The sequence below is a fragment of the Salvia splendens genome, unplaced genomic scaffold, assembly GCF_004379255.2.
Source record: "Salvia splendens isolate huo1 unplaced genomic scaffold, SspV2 ctg100, whole genome shotgun sequence".
Lineage (NCBI taxonomy): Eukaryota > Viridiplantae > Streptophyta > Magnoliopsida > Lamiales > Lamiaceae > Salvia > Salvia splendens.
The window spans coordinates 909-19,077 of record NW_024598537.1 but is presented as its reverse complement, the minus strand read 5'-3'; the positions used below and the strand labels follow the sequence as shown (position 1 = coordinate 19,077).

Genomic DNA, 18,169 nt, shown 5'->3' with positions numbered 1-18,169 from the left:
TATTTTAGCCAATTTTCACCCATTTTTCCAAAGTTTCCCAACGATTTCTTATGATTTTTTTTTCCGAATGGGACCGGTAGAACTGATACATTATTCCGATGGAGAGACGGTTACAATTCCGAAAAGGATTCAAGAAACTAAGATAGAAGAAAAGGGACATATTTTCTCAAAACATCAAATTTATTCACCTGCAAAGGACCATATGCTGTCTTCAACGTATGTATGGTATCTCTCTGTCATCATTGAGTTAAAGATGAAAGATAACAAAACCCCCCAAACCTAATCAAGTTTCATGAACACCTCACTCTTACCAATCATCACTATCATTTTGAACAGAATTAGACACTATCTTTCAGAGGAGATTCAGCACCCTCAGCCACCAACTCCACAACACCCTTTGTAGCAAAAATGCAATACTATACTAAAAAGGTTAACGATTCGATCAATCTAATACCAACCCACCGATGAGTTGTCACTGCTTCTTCTCTAAGGCCATGAGGTTGCTCTGGCACTGTTAAGAAGGAGCGAACTTATCGAACAAGTGAAAAACATATGTCCATATGGAGCATCGCATAAATGAATGGCAAAATATCCTCCATGCCTGAAAAAGGCTGATCGCACAAATAAAAACACATTCTACTCCCGTTCCACAGTCACTCGTAACAGAAATCTTCAGATAACATTGTTCCGAGCCATACATAAAGCAAATTTCAAATACGGACCTGGAGTTCATACGACTAATAATGGAGCGAAATTTGACTCCAGACTAATGGTAAATCCATAAAATCAGTCTTTCAGAAAAAAAAACTGATGACAGTGGCTCCCTTCAAACACAGAGACAACTCCTCCAGCAAACATCATACAAAGAAGAGGAAGATTCAAGACCTTTTCTTGAACAAATCCTGGTGTGAAACAACAGGGGTACCGAACAAAAATAGCAAGATAACGAGTTCCCACTGTTTTAAGTATTGATAGTTTATTTATGCTCAAGCCTCCACAAGATCACAATATACAGATGACTATTAATCTGAATGCAACTTGTGATGAAATCTTTATTATTACGTAAAAAACTCCATCCATTGAGCACCAAGATTGGACCTAAGAACTACAAACTATTGGAGGCTCGATCTGAGAATTTGCAAGTGATGAGCCAACAATAAAAGACTCGAGACATTAACCGAGGAACTTCACTCATGATGCTGCAATAAACCCATGTATAGGCCAATAACACAAAATTCCTGCCTGCGCCACCAGGAAATCAGGGCACTTCAAGAGCCAACTTTTTCAAGGGACCTGCCAAGCATTTAACAGCGACTCATGTTGCCAATCAAAATATTAATTGTTAGTACATTATTTTTCCAGAATTTCAGCCCCTTATACCAATCTTAGGCGAGCAAAGCTGAGTGACCCTTGTTTTCCATGAAGTTAAACCATACCAACATCTTGATGCCCCCTTCTCTTCCAGCAAACTTCATGCACATGCAGAAATTGCTGTTCGCATCGGATGCTGCTACATCCAAGCATAAAAAGGGCAGTAGAACTCAAAATCTTCTTCTTTTCACTCTAGCCTCAGTGAATCCATCATCATGCCAGACCCTTTCGACAGGAGGTCTGTAATTTCCATCCTGCTGCTCTTCCATATTTCTCATTCTCCGTGGTCCAGCAAGAGATGGATGCTTGGATCGCCCATCAAATTCCCTTTCCCGGCCATTACTTCTCTCAAATTCTGTATCTGCATCTGGACAGAATCTGAATGGCCTGGGTCCATCATTCATATGAAATCTAAAATTTTCATTATCATTGTTAAAATTTGGTCGAAACGAACGGATAGGTCCTCTCCTTTCTATGAACTTTCTTCTATCATCCATGATGCCATCACCACCACGAAGCTCATGAAACTTATTGGAATGTGATGCCCATTCAAGTACTCTTCACCATCTCCCATCTCTCTAGAATCTAATGCATCAGCTCTCCTAGTATTTCTAGAAAAAAAATGTCCAGGCGAGTCTCTCCTATTAGAATCAGTAGTCCTAGGATGAATGTGCTCCCTTCCAGAATCAATTTCTCTCATGTCATTATCATGCCTTGCAACATAGGAGGGAGATCCACGCCTTCTAGCAACCATGTCATCATGAAAACAGCCATGGTCGGGAGATCTCATCCTCCCCATTCTATACAATGCTGGAGATTGATGCTGAACAAGTTCTGGAAGTCCATTGGGAGATCTCCTGCGAGGAGATGACCACGGACCAGGAGAACGTGTTCGAGATCTAACTGGAGATTTTGAGTGAATTCGAGGATAGCCCTTTCTTTGCAGGTTAGTAGAGAAGTTCCTGTTCCCACGCACAAGCTGATTATCAAGTTCTTCATACAAAGCTTGTGGTTGAGCATAGACAGGATTACCAATATCATCAGATAAATGCTGCATAAACTTTTCATCGTTTCGAAGTCCCATCATATCGGAACCAGCCTCACCAGAACAGTGTCTTGGACTTGTATTTCTTGGGATTCTGTGAATCATCTGAAAGCCCCTTGTAACAGGACCATCTCTATCGCCAGAAGAGACTCTCCTCAAGGATGCACGGCGTAGTGAAGAAAATTCATCATTCATTGTCTTCCTTCTGTTACCACCAAAAGAGGTATTATCTTGTGGAATATTATAGCCACCACGTTCAAGATCAGCATCAGACATGGATGAAGCATGTTTACGCCTGATGACTCGATAATCAGATTGGCCATAAGAACTTTCTGGCGCAAAGTTGTGATCAGAACCCCATTCACCACGGAACGAGCCAAAACGGCCACCGGTTCTCCCTTTCCCACGCATGAAATTTGGTCTAGAATTCCTGACCGATTGATCATAGGACCTATCTTTCACAAATTTGTTTGAGCCGCCAGTATAGAATTCGTCTCTGCTAGATAAGATAAGCCACGGGAAATGAAAATATAAACAACATTCTTGGAAAAAAGGAATAAACTAATTAGAAAATGAAATGGAAAAAAAGACACGAAGATATATTCACCTATTGCCTCTTGGTTGCATCTCTCCATCAAAATCAGAATATCTTTCTTTTCCACTTCGTGTCGTCTGTGACCTATTTGAATAGTGTTTTGTTTTGAAAGGAGCTGCCATAACTAAAGGGCGTGATAAATTTATGATGCGGCTCTTGTTACTAGCATTGTTGGAATCCTTAGCGGCATCATGGCCATCTAGACATGCTCCGACATCAGACAAAGCCAAATCACCCTCACCCTCATGGATGCAGCTTTCTCTAACAACCTTGGCCTCACCGCCAATTCCAACATCAATCCCATGGCTTCGATCAGTTGGAATATCAGAAGAGACTCGTCTTTCGAGCATATCTTCTACTGACATATCAAGTTGTCCATCAAGAGTGACACTGGTTGCTATTTTCTCTTCAGCAACCACTTCTGACACTTCATATGACTCATGCAACGAGTTATCTTCAATGTCAGGCTCACAACAAGCACCAACATGATCATTGGTCGGGTCACCTTGAGTTCCGTCAATATTTTCCTCTACAACATCTTTTTCCTTGAATACAGATATACTCATGATTCGGCGGACTGAAGGATCACCAGGCTGCAAATTTTGAGAATCAAATGCGACGAGTTTTAAATCATCATTGCCCTTTCCCTCAACAATAGGAGCTCCTTCAGCTGAATGTTGCACATGCTCTCGAACCTCACCATCTTCATATTCTTCATCTTCCTTTTGATGAACAGTACCAGCGGCACGAATTTGATCAGATTCAGTATCATTATCAGACCCAGAGGAATCTTCTTCAAGAGTATCATTGAATATGTCCATATCTACCTCACCATTTTCAGATGTGTTGTCATTTTGGAATGATTCAACTGCATGTTCATCAATCCGAGCCAATGCACACTTACCCTCGTCTACAACACTCGAACTCCCTAACTGAGACGTTCTTAATTGGTTGTTGTCCTTCCTGATAGGCATAGCATTTGGCTCATCAGGCTTGTTGTCACTGATCTGAGATTCCTTACTATGAATGGATTGTTCAGATTGATTTAAAAAATCTCTATTTTTAGTTACCTCTGAACAAGTTGTTAACCGTGCAGGAGATATACTCTGAGGCAACAAAGAAACTGGCATGGCAGAAGAGGATGCACAGCTCTCTTGATGCTGCATAACTCTTGTAACAGGTGGAGTAGTAGCATCAATTGACTTGCAGACTTCTTGCTTGCAATCCTGAACCACTTCAGACTTTATCGGTATACGGTCATCTAATTTCTCAAGACTTAGGGATGACTGCAATATTGTCTGTAAGCTGTGGTTAATGGCACATTCTCTTTTAACAGAACTGAACTTTGAAGATTCCATATTGGTACTGCTGGAACTACCTATGCTACAGTCACGTTTCGAATTATCATCTATAGGTTCCGTTTTCACAGCCCTACTCACATTCACTATGGGTAGTTGCACCTGTTTCGAACTCAAATTTGGACTGGCACTAGTAAGGTCTAAGTCATCAGATAAAGATGAGCGCACCCTGCTGGTATCCATAAACGGCATAGAGAGCCTAAGACCAAGTGAATCATCCATCTTGCGCTGTTGTGGAGATAATAACTTAAAAGAACTGGATGTGTGACCATCTAATATATGTTTTCCTTTATTAAAACCAGGACGAGTCAAACTGGCAAGAGTCAACAAAGATTTATCATCGCGATGACTATCACTCTTGTTTAACCCACCAATATTACCAAGCCCCTGAGTAAATGCATCGCTACAGGTAGAACCTTCCCATACATCCATAGTCGTGTTCAAATCCCAATTTGATCGATTAGCAGATACTGGATTGCTGGAGTCAGCAGCTATATCTTTCTTGTCACGCGAAACAAGCTTTTCCTCATGTAAAGCCAAACTCAACAAAGATTCTAATTTGTCAGATTTATGGAAATTAACTTCCTTTTGTTGATTTTCCGAAGTATGAACAACCAATTCTTGTGGTCCTAATGACAATTCAACATTCATTTTTTTAGTAGAACGTTGAAGTCCAAAGGTACCTTCAATTTTCTACCAACAATTTCCTGCTTCACATGTGCTGAAGATCTTTCACTCTGCTCGATGACCTTTTTGTTCCCTGAATCATCTTGAAGACCTAAACTAATTCCGGGCTTTGCCTCCACAGGCTTGGATGCAGCAACATCCACATTAGCTAGCTTCAATGGACCAACTTCCTTTTTCACAGAGTTAACCAAAGAATCAGATTTCATTGCCTCACTTGACGGCATCCCTCCTCCATCTTGACCTTTAGATTCTTCTTTGTGCTTTGAATCGCTATCCTCCAAAGCTGAAGGCTTTTCTTCTCGGGGAGGAGAACAAGGCTGGAACACCGGAATTCGCCTCTTCTTTATAGGGATACTACTCGAAAAACTAAGAGACCGCTGCTGATGTACACAAAACTAACGATATTAGACAAAAAAAATTCTCAAACTTGAAAAATTAACAACGAATAATCTAAAGATAGATCGAAAACCTCTGCGTTTCCTGGAATTGACATGAGTCCAAATACAGCACCCCTGCGATAAAACAGCTGAGGGATCAAAAACTAGCTCAATTCACTAATATACTCTCTGATGATTAGCAATCTGACGGATTAATTATAAAGTTAATTTATTTATTGTTCTAACTGTAAGACAATACTCTCCATATGACCTAATTGATAGATCAATTAATACAAGTTGCACAAATTAAAGAGAATTGCACTAACAAATCATCAAATCAGAGAGAGAGAGAGAGAAAGAAGAAGACCGACAGCGTTATCTCTTCCCAGCGGAAATAAACACCATAAATAAAAGTGGACAAAAAATCGAAAAGGAATCTTAGCCTATCGCTAACACCTTTAACCTAGCTCTCCAATAAATCAAATTAAACATGATTTAAATCATGATTCACGCTAAGATAGGAAAAAAAACATGTAGTTCGTGAATCAGCTGGTCAAGCAAAAACGAAGAAGAGAAAAAAATCAGATCGGTGGCGGAGACATCGAAGGAAAATCCACACCGTATAGCAAAATTATGTGGAAAAACAATTACCTAGAGAGATTGAAGAGAGAAACAGAGAAACAAGAGAAAACTGGAGGTGGAAGAGAGAGAAAGAGAGGAGTATGAAGATGGGTTTGTAGTGAGATAATGAGAGGAGAAAATGAAGAAGATGACTGATGAAAGACGAAGGTGTTTTCCAAGTGGTTTCCATCAAATAAACAAATATAGTTTGTCCTTTTCTGCAATTTTATTATTATCGTTTTGGTCCCATTCTAAATTAACTTTGGTCCTCATGCATCATTTAAAATCTCACTTTGATTCGAGTCGAACATAAGTTTTATTTTGTGTGTTAGGTAAAGAGAATAGAGTATAAATAAATGAGTTTTTATTTTTAATAATGGATCATTTTTGGTATGACAAATTAGAAAGAAAAGTATGTCATCTTCACTAGAATTGAGGGAATATTACTTTTATAATTAAATATGAGTGTAATAATTTTTAGTGGGTATAAGATTCACATAGAAAAGTAATAATAGATGGGACTTTAAATTATAGATATACTGAAACGACAAAATTAGACTTTTTATTGTGGATGGAGTGAGCATTTTTTCGGATCGGATTTTATGTACTGCTTTTATATTAAGCGAAACGAGAATAAAATAAATATAGTGTTTCTGTTTTTAAAAATGTATCCCTTCAAAATGGGACGAATGACGTAAATTATTTTTTAAATGGAACAAATGGAGGAAATTGTTATTCTTATGTAAGTAATATATATTTGCAATATTAGATTTAAAACTCAAACTCATTACTAGCTTTATCTTATGTTAATTGCGATTTATTTTTGGCATGGGATTTAGGAAAATGATTTTACTTCTGATATTTATTTTAAATTTATGATGAGATTTGTTTATTTCCATTTTTATGCTTTTGAATGGACTAGTTTAGGGTTCGAATATGTTACAATTTGAGATTTGTTATTTGGGTAATTATTTTTTGAAATGACTAAACTGATTTGCTTTAGTCACCAAAATAAAACAATTAAATTAGGAAAGAAAAGTAGTGAAATTGGAGTACAAAAATTTGTGAGCTCAGCTTTATGTCTCACAACTGTCAGTGGATATTTTAGGTTTTTAAATAATTTTTAATATAGAATTTATTTTATAAAATAACATAAAAATGTGCTAAGGGAATTCCCTGCTATTGCAATGGGGGATTTGAGGGGCGGCCAAGCGTGTTTGGATCACCACGGGCAGCACCTTGCACCGCAGCTGGAATCAATTTACGTACTAGTATTATTTTGTTTTGTTTTGTTTTGTTTTTTACAATTTAAAAGATTATTCCCCTTCTATTTAGTATAGGGATTAAAATCAAATAAAATATATGAATTTTAATTAAATAAAAATATTATTATTGTAGTGTTTTTAAATCGTATTGTTCATTTTAATTTATGTTATTTGTTTTCTAAATAAAAATTAAAATAATGAAAGATTAAATATATTAAAATAAGGTTGCGGCTGATTTTAGGTTTACCTTATCGCAGGTAAGAGTGAGCCAAATAACCAAAAATCAAATATCTGATCTGAACCAAAGCAAAAGTTAAAATTCGGTTCAGTTTTTTCGGTTTCAATTTAGCTTAGATTTAAAACATTTGAAAAATTAAATTTTTTTTGTTATATCTTGCTGTGAAAATGAAGCCTTGTTGTCGATATTCGAACGTATCCTATATGTTCCTTGTTAAGTGCTACATAATTTCTTTTTAGGATATCTAAGGTAAGTGACTTATTTTCTGTTTTTCTGGGCATTTTTTCTCTTATTTTTTCCTAATTACTTTATTCTCAATCCACTTAACTAACTAAATCACGTTTTCTTAAAATTCATGCCGAAAGAAAATGTCTCTCCTAACAAGGGATAGAGAGAACATTTTCTTTTCGATCTATCTATTGTTACACTTCGTATTTAACTTTTATATACTTCATTCGTCCAATAATATATGTCAACTTTCCTTGTTAGTTTGTTCCATAAAAGATGTCATATTTTTTTATAGAAAAAGTTTTTTGTTTCATATTAATATAAACATATGTATTTAGTAAATGTGTCTACACATTCTACTATTTCATCCGTCCCGCAATAAGAGTCCTATTTGGTTATGATATGAGTTTTAAAAAATTGTAAAGAAAAGTGAGTTGAATAAGTTAGTAAAAATATAAGTCTCACTTATAGATATTAGTTTTATAATAAAATATGAATGGAATAAGTGTGAAATGTGGTACCTACTTACCATTTATGATAAAAGTAAAATATGACTCTTATTATGGGATTGGTGGTAAAATATGACTATTGTATTATTTGAACGAGGGAATAACTCATTTCACTCCTATTTTGATTATAAATAAATTTATAAAAATAAGACTTTTTATACCAATTTTTTCATTTTTTAAATCCGAGCTAAACTAAAATTGCGACCATATTCATAGATGGAGAGAGAATATTTTAAAATTATTACTAATAAAAAAATGATAGATGGTGGCAAGTCGCATCGTGGAGACGTGTGCCGACACGTTTACTTCGAGATGGATGCATTCCATGACTTTTTCCTAATAAAATGATTTTAATAATAAATATTCTTTCTCCAACTTGACTGGCAAAGGAATTGAAAATTTCGAATCATGAATTAGGTATTCATGATTTTTTATTACTATGTTCTAGAGTTTTATACCAAAAACTATAAGTGTGTGTTGTTATGATGATTGTGTGTTTTCTCTTGGGATGCTTTCATAATCTTTATCTTTATCTTCTCCCTTTGTTTATTGGAAGACTACTCTTTTTGATAGGCATGCCATGATGATTGAGATTTGAGGGAGACAAACTTTATTTTTTTTCGAAGTTGTTGTAATTTGTTTGGAATTTAATAATAAAAAATTAATTATTTAGGTAAATAACTTACATACGTGACACCGAAACTACCGCTAAAGAGTCAATAAAATAAAATGTAAGACTATATAAGCAAATGTCATGTGGATATGCAAAAAGTTTAAGAATGTATTTTAAAAACCATGGAAAATAAGGAAAACTAAGTTACATGTAAGAGTTTATGTAGTAGCTAAAAATATAAAGCTCATATTTCGTACTCTATTTAAAAGTATTAAGTGCTAATGTTGGCGTATTTCCACGTTTGTGTACGGTGACAAATACGTAAAAAATGACACGAGATTTTAAAAGATGTTGTGATTTTGTGTGATAAAAGAAGAGAAAACATATTTTTATAACATGAGAATAAAATTTTCTAATAAAAGAAATGTAATATTTTTTATGAGATAAATTAAAAAGAAAAGTGTGGCGTTTACTTTGCGATATACTGTTTTTATAATTTTTTATAGATAAATTATAGTAGGAGTATACTAAAAAATTGTGTTTTTTTCGACAGTCATCCATATATTGTAAACAATAGCGGTTTAAATCCTCTTTAATAATTCAAATATTTAATTATGTGGTTATCGTATTGAATACACACGAATTGATAGCTCATACTCAAACTAGATATACCTCGACAATCTTACACGTTTTATCCTTGGTCATGCACGAAAAATTCTACCAATAAAACTAAATTAGAGTTCTATTAATGATGAGAGCAAAACAAATTCAGACATTATTTTGTAATAAAATAAAAATATTGAACAAATATCAAAAGGAAAAGTCGTCAAACACGTGCCATCCACCTCCGTGTCTCAATAGCGCCTCTTAACCGTCTCATCCTTTCACTATTATGGGTACCCCAACACTTTTTACCTCATCTCTTAACTAAGAGACAACATGTGCACCCATCCATCTCTTAACTATCTCATCCATTAATTATTCATTCAATTTCATTTTTTTTTATTTCCAACAAATTCAATTAATGAAAACACACTCCATAAATAAAAGAAAATTACAATTTAAAATCATAAAAGAAAATTACAATTTAAAATCCTAAAAAAAATACATAATTAAAATCATAAGAAAATAAAAAACCACATAATGTGCCGTCCTCACCGTCGGAGTTTCCTTCACCGGACATTTTTGCAGAAATTGGAGAGAAAATAGAGATGATATAGTGTTTGTGTGGAAAAAAGGGGAGGGGGATTGTGCATGTGTGTAGTGTTATTTATAGATGAATGTGGAAGAAAAAGAAAAATAAAAAAAAATAAAAAAAAGGTATAAAAAATGTCCGAATAAAATGTCCCCTTCCCCACGAGCTACGCGACGAGACGGAGAGGCTGCAGCGGCGACGAGACCGAGCCCGCAGCGAGACGCCGCTTGATGCTCTTATAATTAATTGGACTTTTTCAACTTTAGTTGGCAAAAGCAGCATTAAAAGTCCAACTCTCCCACTTTAATAATTGAACAACCCTGCTAGTATGCCAAAAAGCTGCATTAAAATTCCTACCCCCACTTTAATAATTAAAGTGTTGAACCATTCCTACTAAAGTAGTATTGCATTTAGAGCAAAGCAACCCTCCATAGCTTGATAAAACCCACAATCCAAACGCCCACAATATAACATTGCTTGATAAAACTTACAATCGAAACGCCCACAATATTAAGTCACAATTAGGTCAGATTTGATAATAAATGGCACCAAATTTTAGGAACTCTAATTTAGACTAATTAAATAGAGGAAAAATGCAAACAATTTCCGATTTGTTGCGTGTCTGAATTTATAGACATGACGTGAGCAAGTGTAAAAATGAAAAACGTGATTGACTAAGTGTATTAAACGTCGTCGTTTAAGTAGCCGAACGTTATGCACACATAGTATTTCTATCTCCCATAACATACATAATTTTCCCAAGACATTATGGGAAAATTGAAAAAAAAAAGGTTAAAATTATAGTATGATTGATCATATCTTAAAGTTTAGAGACGGACCAAAAACTTATCAAATTTGGTAATTTTCTAACAATCTACCCTTCTATTTATTGGCCAAGGTTGTCATTCAACTTGTACCATTCTATAGTATGCCAAGTGGTCCATACACAGGAATGCAAATGGCTTCACTTCCTTTCAACGACACTACATTGCCATGAGATAATTGAAAAAAAATACAAAATTGTGATATAAATGGTCATTCTTTTAAATTAAAATATTAATTAGAATTTAACCAAATATGATGATTTTTTTGATAATTTGTCCTTTTTATTAATGGTCGCACTTTCATCATACTACTTGGACTACTCTGTAGTCCGTACAAGTGAGTAGCGACTTATGCCTAAGCCCTCCGGTCCGGCTCAATTTTTGGTGCCATTGTGAGCTATGATGAGATAAGAATTAACCTTTAACCTTCTTTTTTATTTTCCGTCTCCTTTTCCACCATTTAATTCCTATTAGAAATTCGACTCCCACAAATAGGAGTATTTCATACTATTAGATATTCGAATTTTTGAATCCCACAAATATCAATACGTTGATCTTTCACAGCATATGCAAAACCATTCAAGAATCTAATAATTTTGTCTCTAGTCATTAACTTTTGTGTCAATGGAATGCACATGGAGCCAATCTTTATCTCCTCTTTTTGTGATAGGGTGATACATTTCACGTATTATACCATTTTTGTTAATATAAAAAGTGTTTAGGAAATGTAATTAAGTTTGGGCTCATATAATAATCTGTTAGCCTGTCAATAGTTGTATTACCCATATAGAGTATATATAAATGTAGGGATGTCAATCGGGCTAGTCCACCGGGTTTCGGGCCAACCCTATTCGGGTTGCGGGTCAATCGGGTACGGGCTAATCAGGCTGTTGTTTTTCCGGGTTATAAAAGTTCAACCCTAACCCTAAATGCTCGGGTTTCGGGCTAGCCCATCGGGTTAATCGGGTTGCTATCGATAAAATTAACATGCGATCAATCCAATAAATAATGATGAAATTAGTTATATTTATAAAATGTAAAATATTTAATTATTATAAATTTGAGATATATGCTTAAACTCAAACATAAACATGATCAAATACTAATATTTGAGATTTATGCAAAATAAAACATAAACAAGAAATTTTAACGCATGTTTAGAAATTTAAATATATTTTAGTGAATTTGAAGTTTCTAATTCATTTATCTATTATTATATTAATAAAAACTTAACACATAATTTATATATTTAATATATAAAATGGAAAGTTATTTTTTCAGTAATCTATATTATAAAATAATCAATGAAGTGTCGAATTAGAGTCAAACAAATAGAACAATATAAATTTTATCGGGTTTTCGGGCCAGCCCATCGGGTTTTCGGGTCTGGCCCTAACGGGTTGCGGGTTAATCGGGTGCGGGCTAATCGGGCTATAATTTTATCGGGCTAGAAATTTTCAGCCCTAACCCTATAAATTTTGCGGGCTATTCGGGCCAGCTCACGGTTGCGGGCTAAATTGACATCCCTATATAAATGTATAGAATTGGTCCAATCAAGGTTTATATAATCCAGCAAGTAACCCATGTGGTGGGGGACTAAGAAATTAACTTCATGCACATGCCTTAAGACTTTTCTTTGTCACATGGCTTCAATATTGTGAACCAATAAGCTTTCATTAGTTATAACTAATGGAGTAATAGTTTTTTTAATGGAAACCTTTCATTACTTAAATAGGTAGATTGTAGGAGCAAGTCTTATTTTTGTTTCATTCAAAGCTAACATTATTTTGTACAGGCATAAAATTGTATACAATATTATTAGCGTTTAGTGGAGAATAATAAAATAGAGAGAGTATAGTTTTTTTTTCCAAAAATATCACTATAAATAAATTGGAAATTTTGGTATCCAAACCTGCTCAATTTGAAGTCAGGAATGAAATCTTCCTTATGCTTAGTGTATCGTTTGAATATTGCACCCTCCGTCCGATTTTTAAGGAGGATCAACGATAGTTCCCCATCTACCACTGAAGTGATTCGGATCGCCGGCCTAACGGTCGGAGGTGAAGCGTCTTACCACCGAACTGCGCTTCGTTGTCTTGGAGGAGACCAACGGGTCCACCTACCTTCCCCCAGGCACGGGTCCAAACCAGTTAACCTATCTTCCCAAGTATGGGCCTGACCAGTTAACCTATCTCCCCCAGCTCCTGGGTCCAGGCCAGTGAACTCATCACCCCCAGGGGAAATTAATCCCCAAGATGCGCCTCCCAGGGGCCGAACTCGTGACCTCTAGGATGGCGCGGTATCCTTGCCCCTTTACCACTTGGGCTAAGGGGCTTGGATACCCTCTGTCCCAACTTAAGTGTCCAACTTTTACCTGACACGAGTTTTAAAGAATATGTGATGAGTGAAATAATTATGCGAGTGAAAAAAACTAGTAGAATATGAGTTTCGTTTTTATATACTACTTCATTCGTTCGCGATTAAACGTCTTACATTTTTTAGCTGCTCAGGGTTTAAGAAATGTGAAAGAATGTGGCTGGAAAAAGGTAGTGGAATGTAAATCAAACTTTTATACATTCATTTTAGTATTTTTACAATATTAGTTTTATGATGAAATGTGAATGCAATAGGTTAACAGAATATGAGATTTAGTTACCATATACAATAAAAATGAAATAAGACAATTAATAGCGGACAAACTGAAATAGCAAAATGAGACGTGTAATTACAGACGAAGAGAGTGGTTTTTAGTGGGAATAAGTTCATCAAAAATATGGAGACCACTTAAATTGGGACGAATCAAAATGAAAAATTCGGACTTTGAAGCTAGGAAGAAGGGAGTATTTAGAAAGAACTCTAATAGTAAAGTAAAATATTCTCTCCCTAATACATTTAGTAACATAATATTTCAGCCATTAAACACACATTGATCATATATATACTTAAAGGAGTGTTACGACCTCAAATAACTGACCGTTTTGCATATTTGGGTAACTCACAGTAATGATCCTAGTAGCAGTGTGACCTAGACTTACTCCCATTGGATTTCTCTGTAGTAAGTCCATTCTGAGGGATTCAAGGTTCTTTCTCCATCAGCTGCAACGAGATCATAAGGCGAGTCCTCCGAATATTCAGTAGCCATTGATCTCCAATGCAGGCTAGGCTCCTTCTCGGCTTCCTTGATCACCTTGAGTATTTCCTCCGCGACTATCTTACTGCCCTCCGCGGACGAGTGAACTCCATCTCTGCGCGCGCGAAAGGGTTTTTATTCCGGTTAACATAGCCTCAACGAAGTATAAACAATGCATCGTACGCACTCTATGAAGTAAGCATCTTGCCAATCTTCTAGTTTCTGGAATGCAGTATAAAGATCGATTGCATTTATACCCAACTCCTTGCAAAGCTCCATAAGAGCTGCGGAAATGTGCGACAAAGCTCATTTGTCCGGACTAGCTCACTGAAATATACACTGGCACCGGGGAGATGCCAAAGAAGCATCCTCAGAATGAAAGGGGATATCAAAACAGAGGTGTAGGATATCATTAACAAGCTTATAAGCTCAAGGAATCGTTATCTGTGCGACAGGAGGCGTACCTGTTGATACGAACCTTGGCTTCATTGATAGGAGGACAAGTAAGAAATATCACACGAGTTTTGTCTGAGAGACTCTGGAGTCAAAAGCAGTGTTAGTGATGAACTGTGGATTGAAATATCCTTGAAATAGTTCTGTATTTGTATTGGTAGATTCACTATAATACCAAAAGATCTATCATTGAAATCAATAGAACTGTTTTAAAAAGGTAATAGTACACTGATTATTGACTCTTACTAACATATCACCTTGAGATAGGTTCCGATTTTCTTCATGTGTATTCTGGAAGAGGGACATGAGGACTCTTCCGATGAATTAGGTCCCGTGGAATCATTGCCACCAAAATACACAATCACCAACGACGCTGAATTTCAGCTTCCTGAAATGGCACAATCATAATGCTAGAATCAGAGACGCGGTTTGCTAACATATTCAATGTCATCTCATCGTTCAGTTTCTAAACGAATCGGTATTAAAATAGTTGATGCAAAAAAGTGTAAATTATGCTGACCATAATCCATATATCATGTGTACTTCCTAGGAGATTCTATAATAGCAGTACCATCATGTACCTTTGGGAAAACTTGATCAAGGATTTGGAGAGCTCGTCGTGAATTCCAACCGAAGTAGCCTCTGGTAATTATATAGGCCTACAAAAGAAGGCCTTTAAGATGATGATGATGCAAATGCAAAGAGCCAAAAGTAGGATTACAATGTAGTAATTGATTAAAAATACAACTGATACGGAACGGAGGCACCGATCATCTACAATCAAAGATATGCAGCGGAATGTAGTCAATTAACAATGAAGATCAAGTCACCGTGCATGAATTTCCTTTGTACTTTTATCAAGTCCTTTCATCTATGCAAGTGTTCATCTTCATTTTTGTTATATTCAGTTAGGTTTTGGCATTCTCACAAACACATTTCAATCCAGTCAGCCTTTTTAACTATTCTCTCGATTTGAGATATTCACTTGAAATTGAAGTAAGAGACAGCTAAAACACCAACAGAATTGGAGAAACATACGCTTGTAAACACTCTGATCTCGAAAGGAAATACCGATACCAATTAGCTATTCTCCCCAATTCATACAAATGCAAGCATCCACAGCTACGGATCACAACACAGAATGCAATTCGGAATTCAGCTGCGATGCGACGACGTTCATCGATTGAATTTGACAAAAATTAAAACTAACAAACTGCATTGCATTGTGAAATAAGCATCTCATTAGGTTTTGAAAAAAAAGTGGAGAAGAAACCGACGTACTTTACGAGCGTAGATTCGGAGAGGATAGCACCCCAGCCTCCATTGCAGAAGCTGATCTGAACTATAGATGATCCAAACAACACGAACAATGGTCTCACTGGTCCGACCATCTCTCCGATTCTCTCTCTCCTCTCCTCGACGTTACCGTTCCGATTATTAGATGTTCATGCTAGTCAGTTGCAGTTGATCAATGTGTGTCGAAGCAATCCAGAATCTTATCCATTCCACATGCTGCAGCAATCAACTCAGTAGAGTGTTTTTTGTGTGTGTGTGGAGAGAGTGACATTTCTATTTCGGCCCATTGTTTGAATTCTCTTAACCAACTTATCTATTCATTTTAAAGCCCAAATAACTTAGGCCTTATGTATTATTCAGGCCCAACTTTTCGAATCACATTGGAGCTTTGAAGGGTTTAGGGATTATAATCGAATTTATCCCAACTTTTATTTATTACTATTTCAATTCTATTATACTTTGGAATTTATAAATTTTATTAGGGATAATATTAGAAAAATACATAAACTATGTGGTGTGTTGATGAATTGATTGATTTTTGGTGAAAATTCTAAGTCTATTAATACCGGATCGTTATTAGACGGGACGCAGTGGCGGACGCAGAAATTTTTGCCAGTAGGGGCTCCATTATATTCTATATAGTGAAAATTTATGTTGTTAAAAAATTATTTTATCTTATGTGTTCCATTTTTGTATGTGAAATGTCTCATGTTAAATGATTTTTGAATTTTTACTATTTTTTTAATGGACCATGCATCTACATCATATTACCTCATTTTACTTAGAGTTAATTATAAAAATAGGACTCTCGTTCTACCTTTTTAAAATAGCTGTTATTTATATTTTTTTTAAATATACAACGAGATAAATGGGGACGCATAATAAAGGACGAATGGAACTAATATTAGCATATAAAAATTTACTATCACAAAAACTAAAAAATGAATAAATAATTTTTTGAAAGAAACACTACCTATTCAAAAGAATGAAACAATTCATATTTACACATTCATTTTCTTATTCTCAATTTTTCATGAAAAATGACACAAAAAGAAAATACTCCATCCGTTCCACTTTAGGAGTTCCATTTGAGTTCGCACGTGTTTCAATAAATATAAAAAAAAGTTGGTGAAAAAAAATGGTGGAATGTGGGTCCTATTTTTATATATTAGTTTTATAATAAAATGTGAGTATGTGAATGTTTGTGAAAGGTGGAACCTATTATCATTTATTAATATTCTAATCGGGACTCTAAAATAGGACACCTAAAATATGATAAATTGAGACTCTTAAATTGGGATGGAGGGAGTAATTTTTTGCATGATTGATTAAAAAAAATTATAAATTCATTTTCTTATTCTCAATATTTGAAAAAATATAAACAAAAACAAATATTTTTTTGCAAATAATTTGTGTCAGAGTTTTGCACATTTTCAAGAAAAGAACTCAAATAAGTTACATTAAATAATGATAATAATAAGTATTATTTTTATTGGCATATATATCTTCTTCCTCAAGACACAGGAAACGAATTCCCTGCAACTTTAGAAATTTAAGTTTCTGCCCTTTTTATCCTCTAGTTTCCATCGATTTAATCTTCCACATCACTAATTTGGTGAGGGCTGAACTTGATTTTTCAAAATTTTGAAAAATTTGTAAATAGGAGGAAGGGGGGAGGGGGGGAATTGGGTAGGGGCTTAAGCCCCTCCCCCTCCCCCTCCCTTACTGCATCCGCAGTGACGGGACGTTTTATTTCGAGCTGCAATAGGGGATGACTTTTTTTTTATTGACAAATGAACGGAAATTTGAAAGGTCACATCACAGTGGACTCAAACTCGATTCCTTTTGACTTCGGGCATTATCACTCTACCATTAGGCCAACTGATACACGGGATCTGACTCTTTTTTAATTCTATGCATTGCTATAAATTTAATCAATAATTTGTGTTTTACCCCGATATATTTAAATGCAATGTTCAATAAGTCAATAAAGTCAGTTTTCATCATTTAAGTATTTCAATCACGTTTATTATAATATAATATACGCAATCTTAATTTGTGTAAATTATAACGTTGGATATATTTATTCCAGTTCATCAAATACCAAATCGTGAAATAATTGCAAAAACAAATTCATTACAACAAAAAATATTAAGATATAATTCATATAATTATTACTCCCCCTTACACAAAAATATATTGAATTTTCTTTTTTGTCCGTCCAAAAATAGTCAATATATATTTTTTGAAAAACTTTTTCTCCCTTTCTTTTATTTTAGTACTATCATTTATGGGTTTCACTCTCCACTATATTATTTTAATTCCATTTATGATCTTACAATTATTTAGTTTTCCTTTATTCAC

The 18,169-nt window shown here is 35.1% G+C and overlaps 1 protein-coding gene and 1 pseudogene across 1 annotated transcript; both read right to left on the bottom strand.

Annotated features, from left to right (window-relative positions):
• Nucleotides 1–1,843: 1,843 nt before the first annotated feature.
• Nucleotides 1,844–5,519, bottom strand: LOC121788251. Its single transcript, XM_042187000.1, has 2 exons — nucleotides 3,024–5,519; nucleotides 1,844–2,915 (listed from the first exon to the last, which is right to left on the bottom strand). Exons 1-2 carry the CDS (start codon nucleotides 5,018–5,020, stop codon nucleotides 1,844–1,846), a joined length of 3,069 nt encoding a protein of 1,022 aa, XP_042042934.1. The 5' UTR covers nucleotides 5,021–5,519.
• Nucleotides 5,520–13,811: 8,292 nt separating this feature from the next.
• On the bottom strand, nucleotides 13,812–15,900 carry LOC121788252 (annotated as a pseudogene).
• Between the last annotated feature and the right edge of the window lie 2,269 nt (nucleotides 15,901–18,169).

Coding starts and splice junctions, on each gene's coding strand:
- LOC121788251 (XM_042187000.1), bottom strand. CDS start 5,020: ATGAATGTTGAATTGTCATTAGGACCACAAGAATTGGTTGTTCATACT. Junction 2,916..3,023: donor ATGCAACCAAGAGGCAATAG/GTGAATATATCT, acceptor TATCTTATCTAG/CAGAGACGAATTCTATACTG.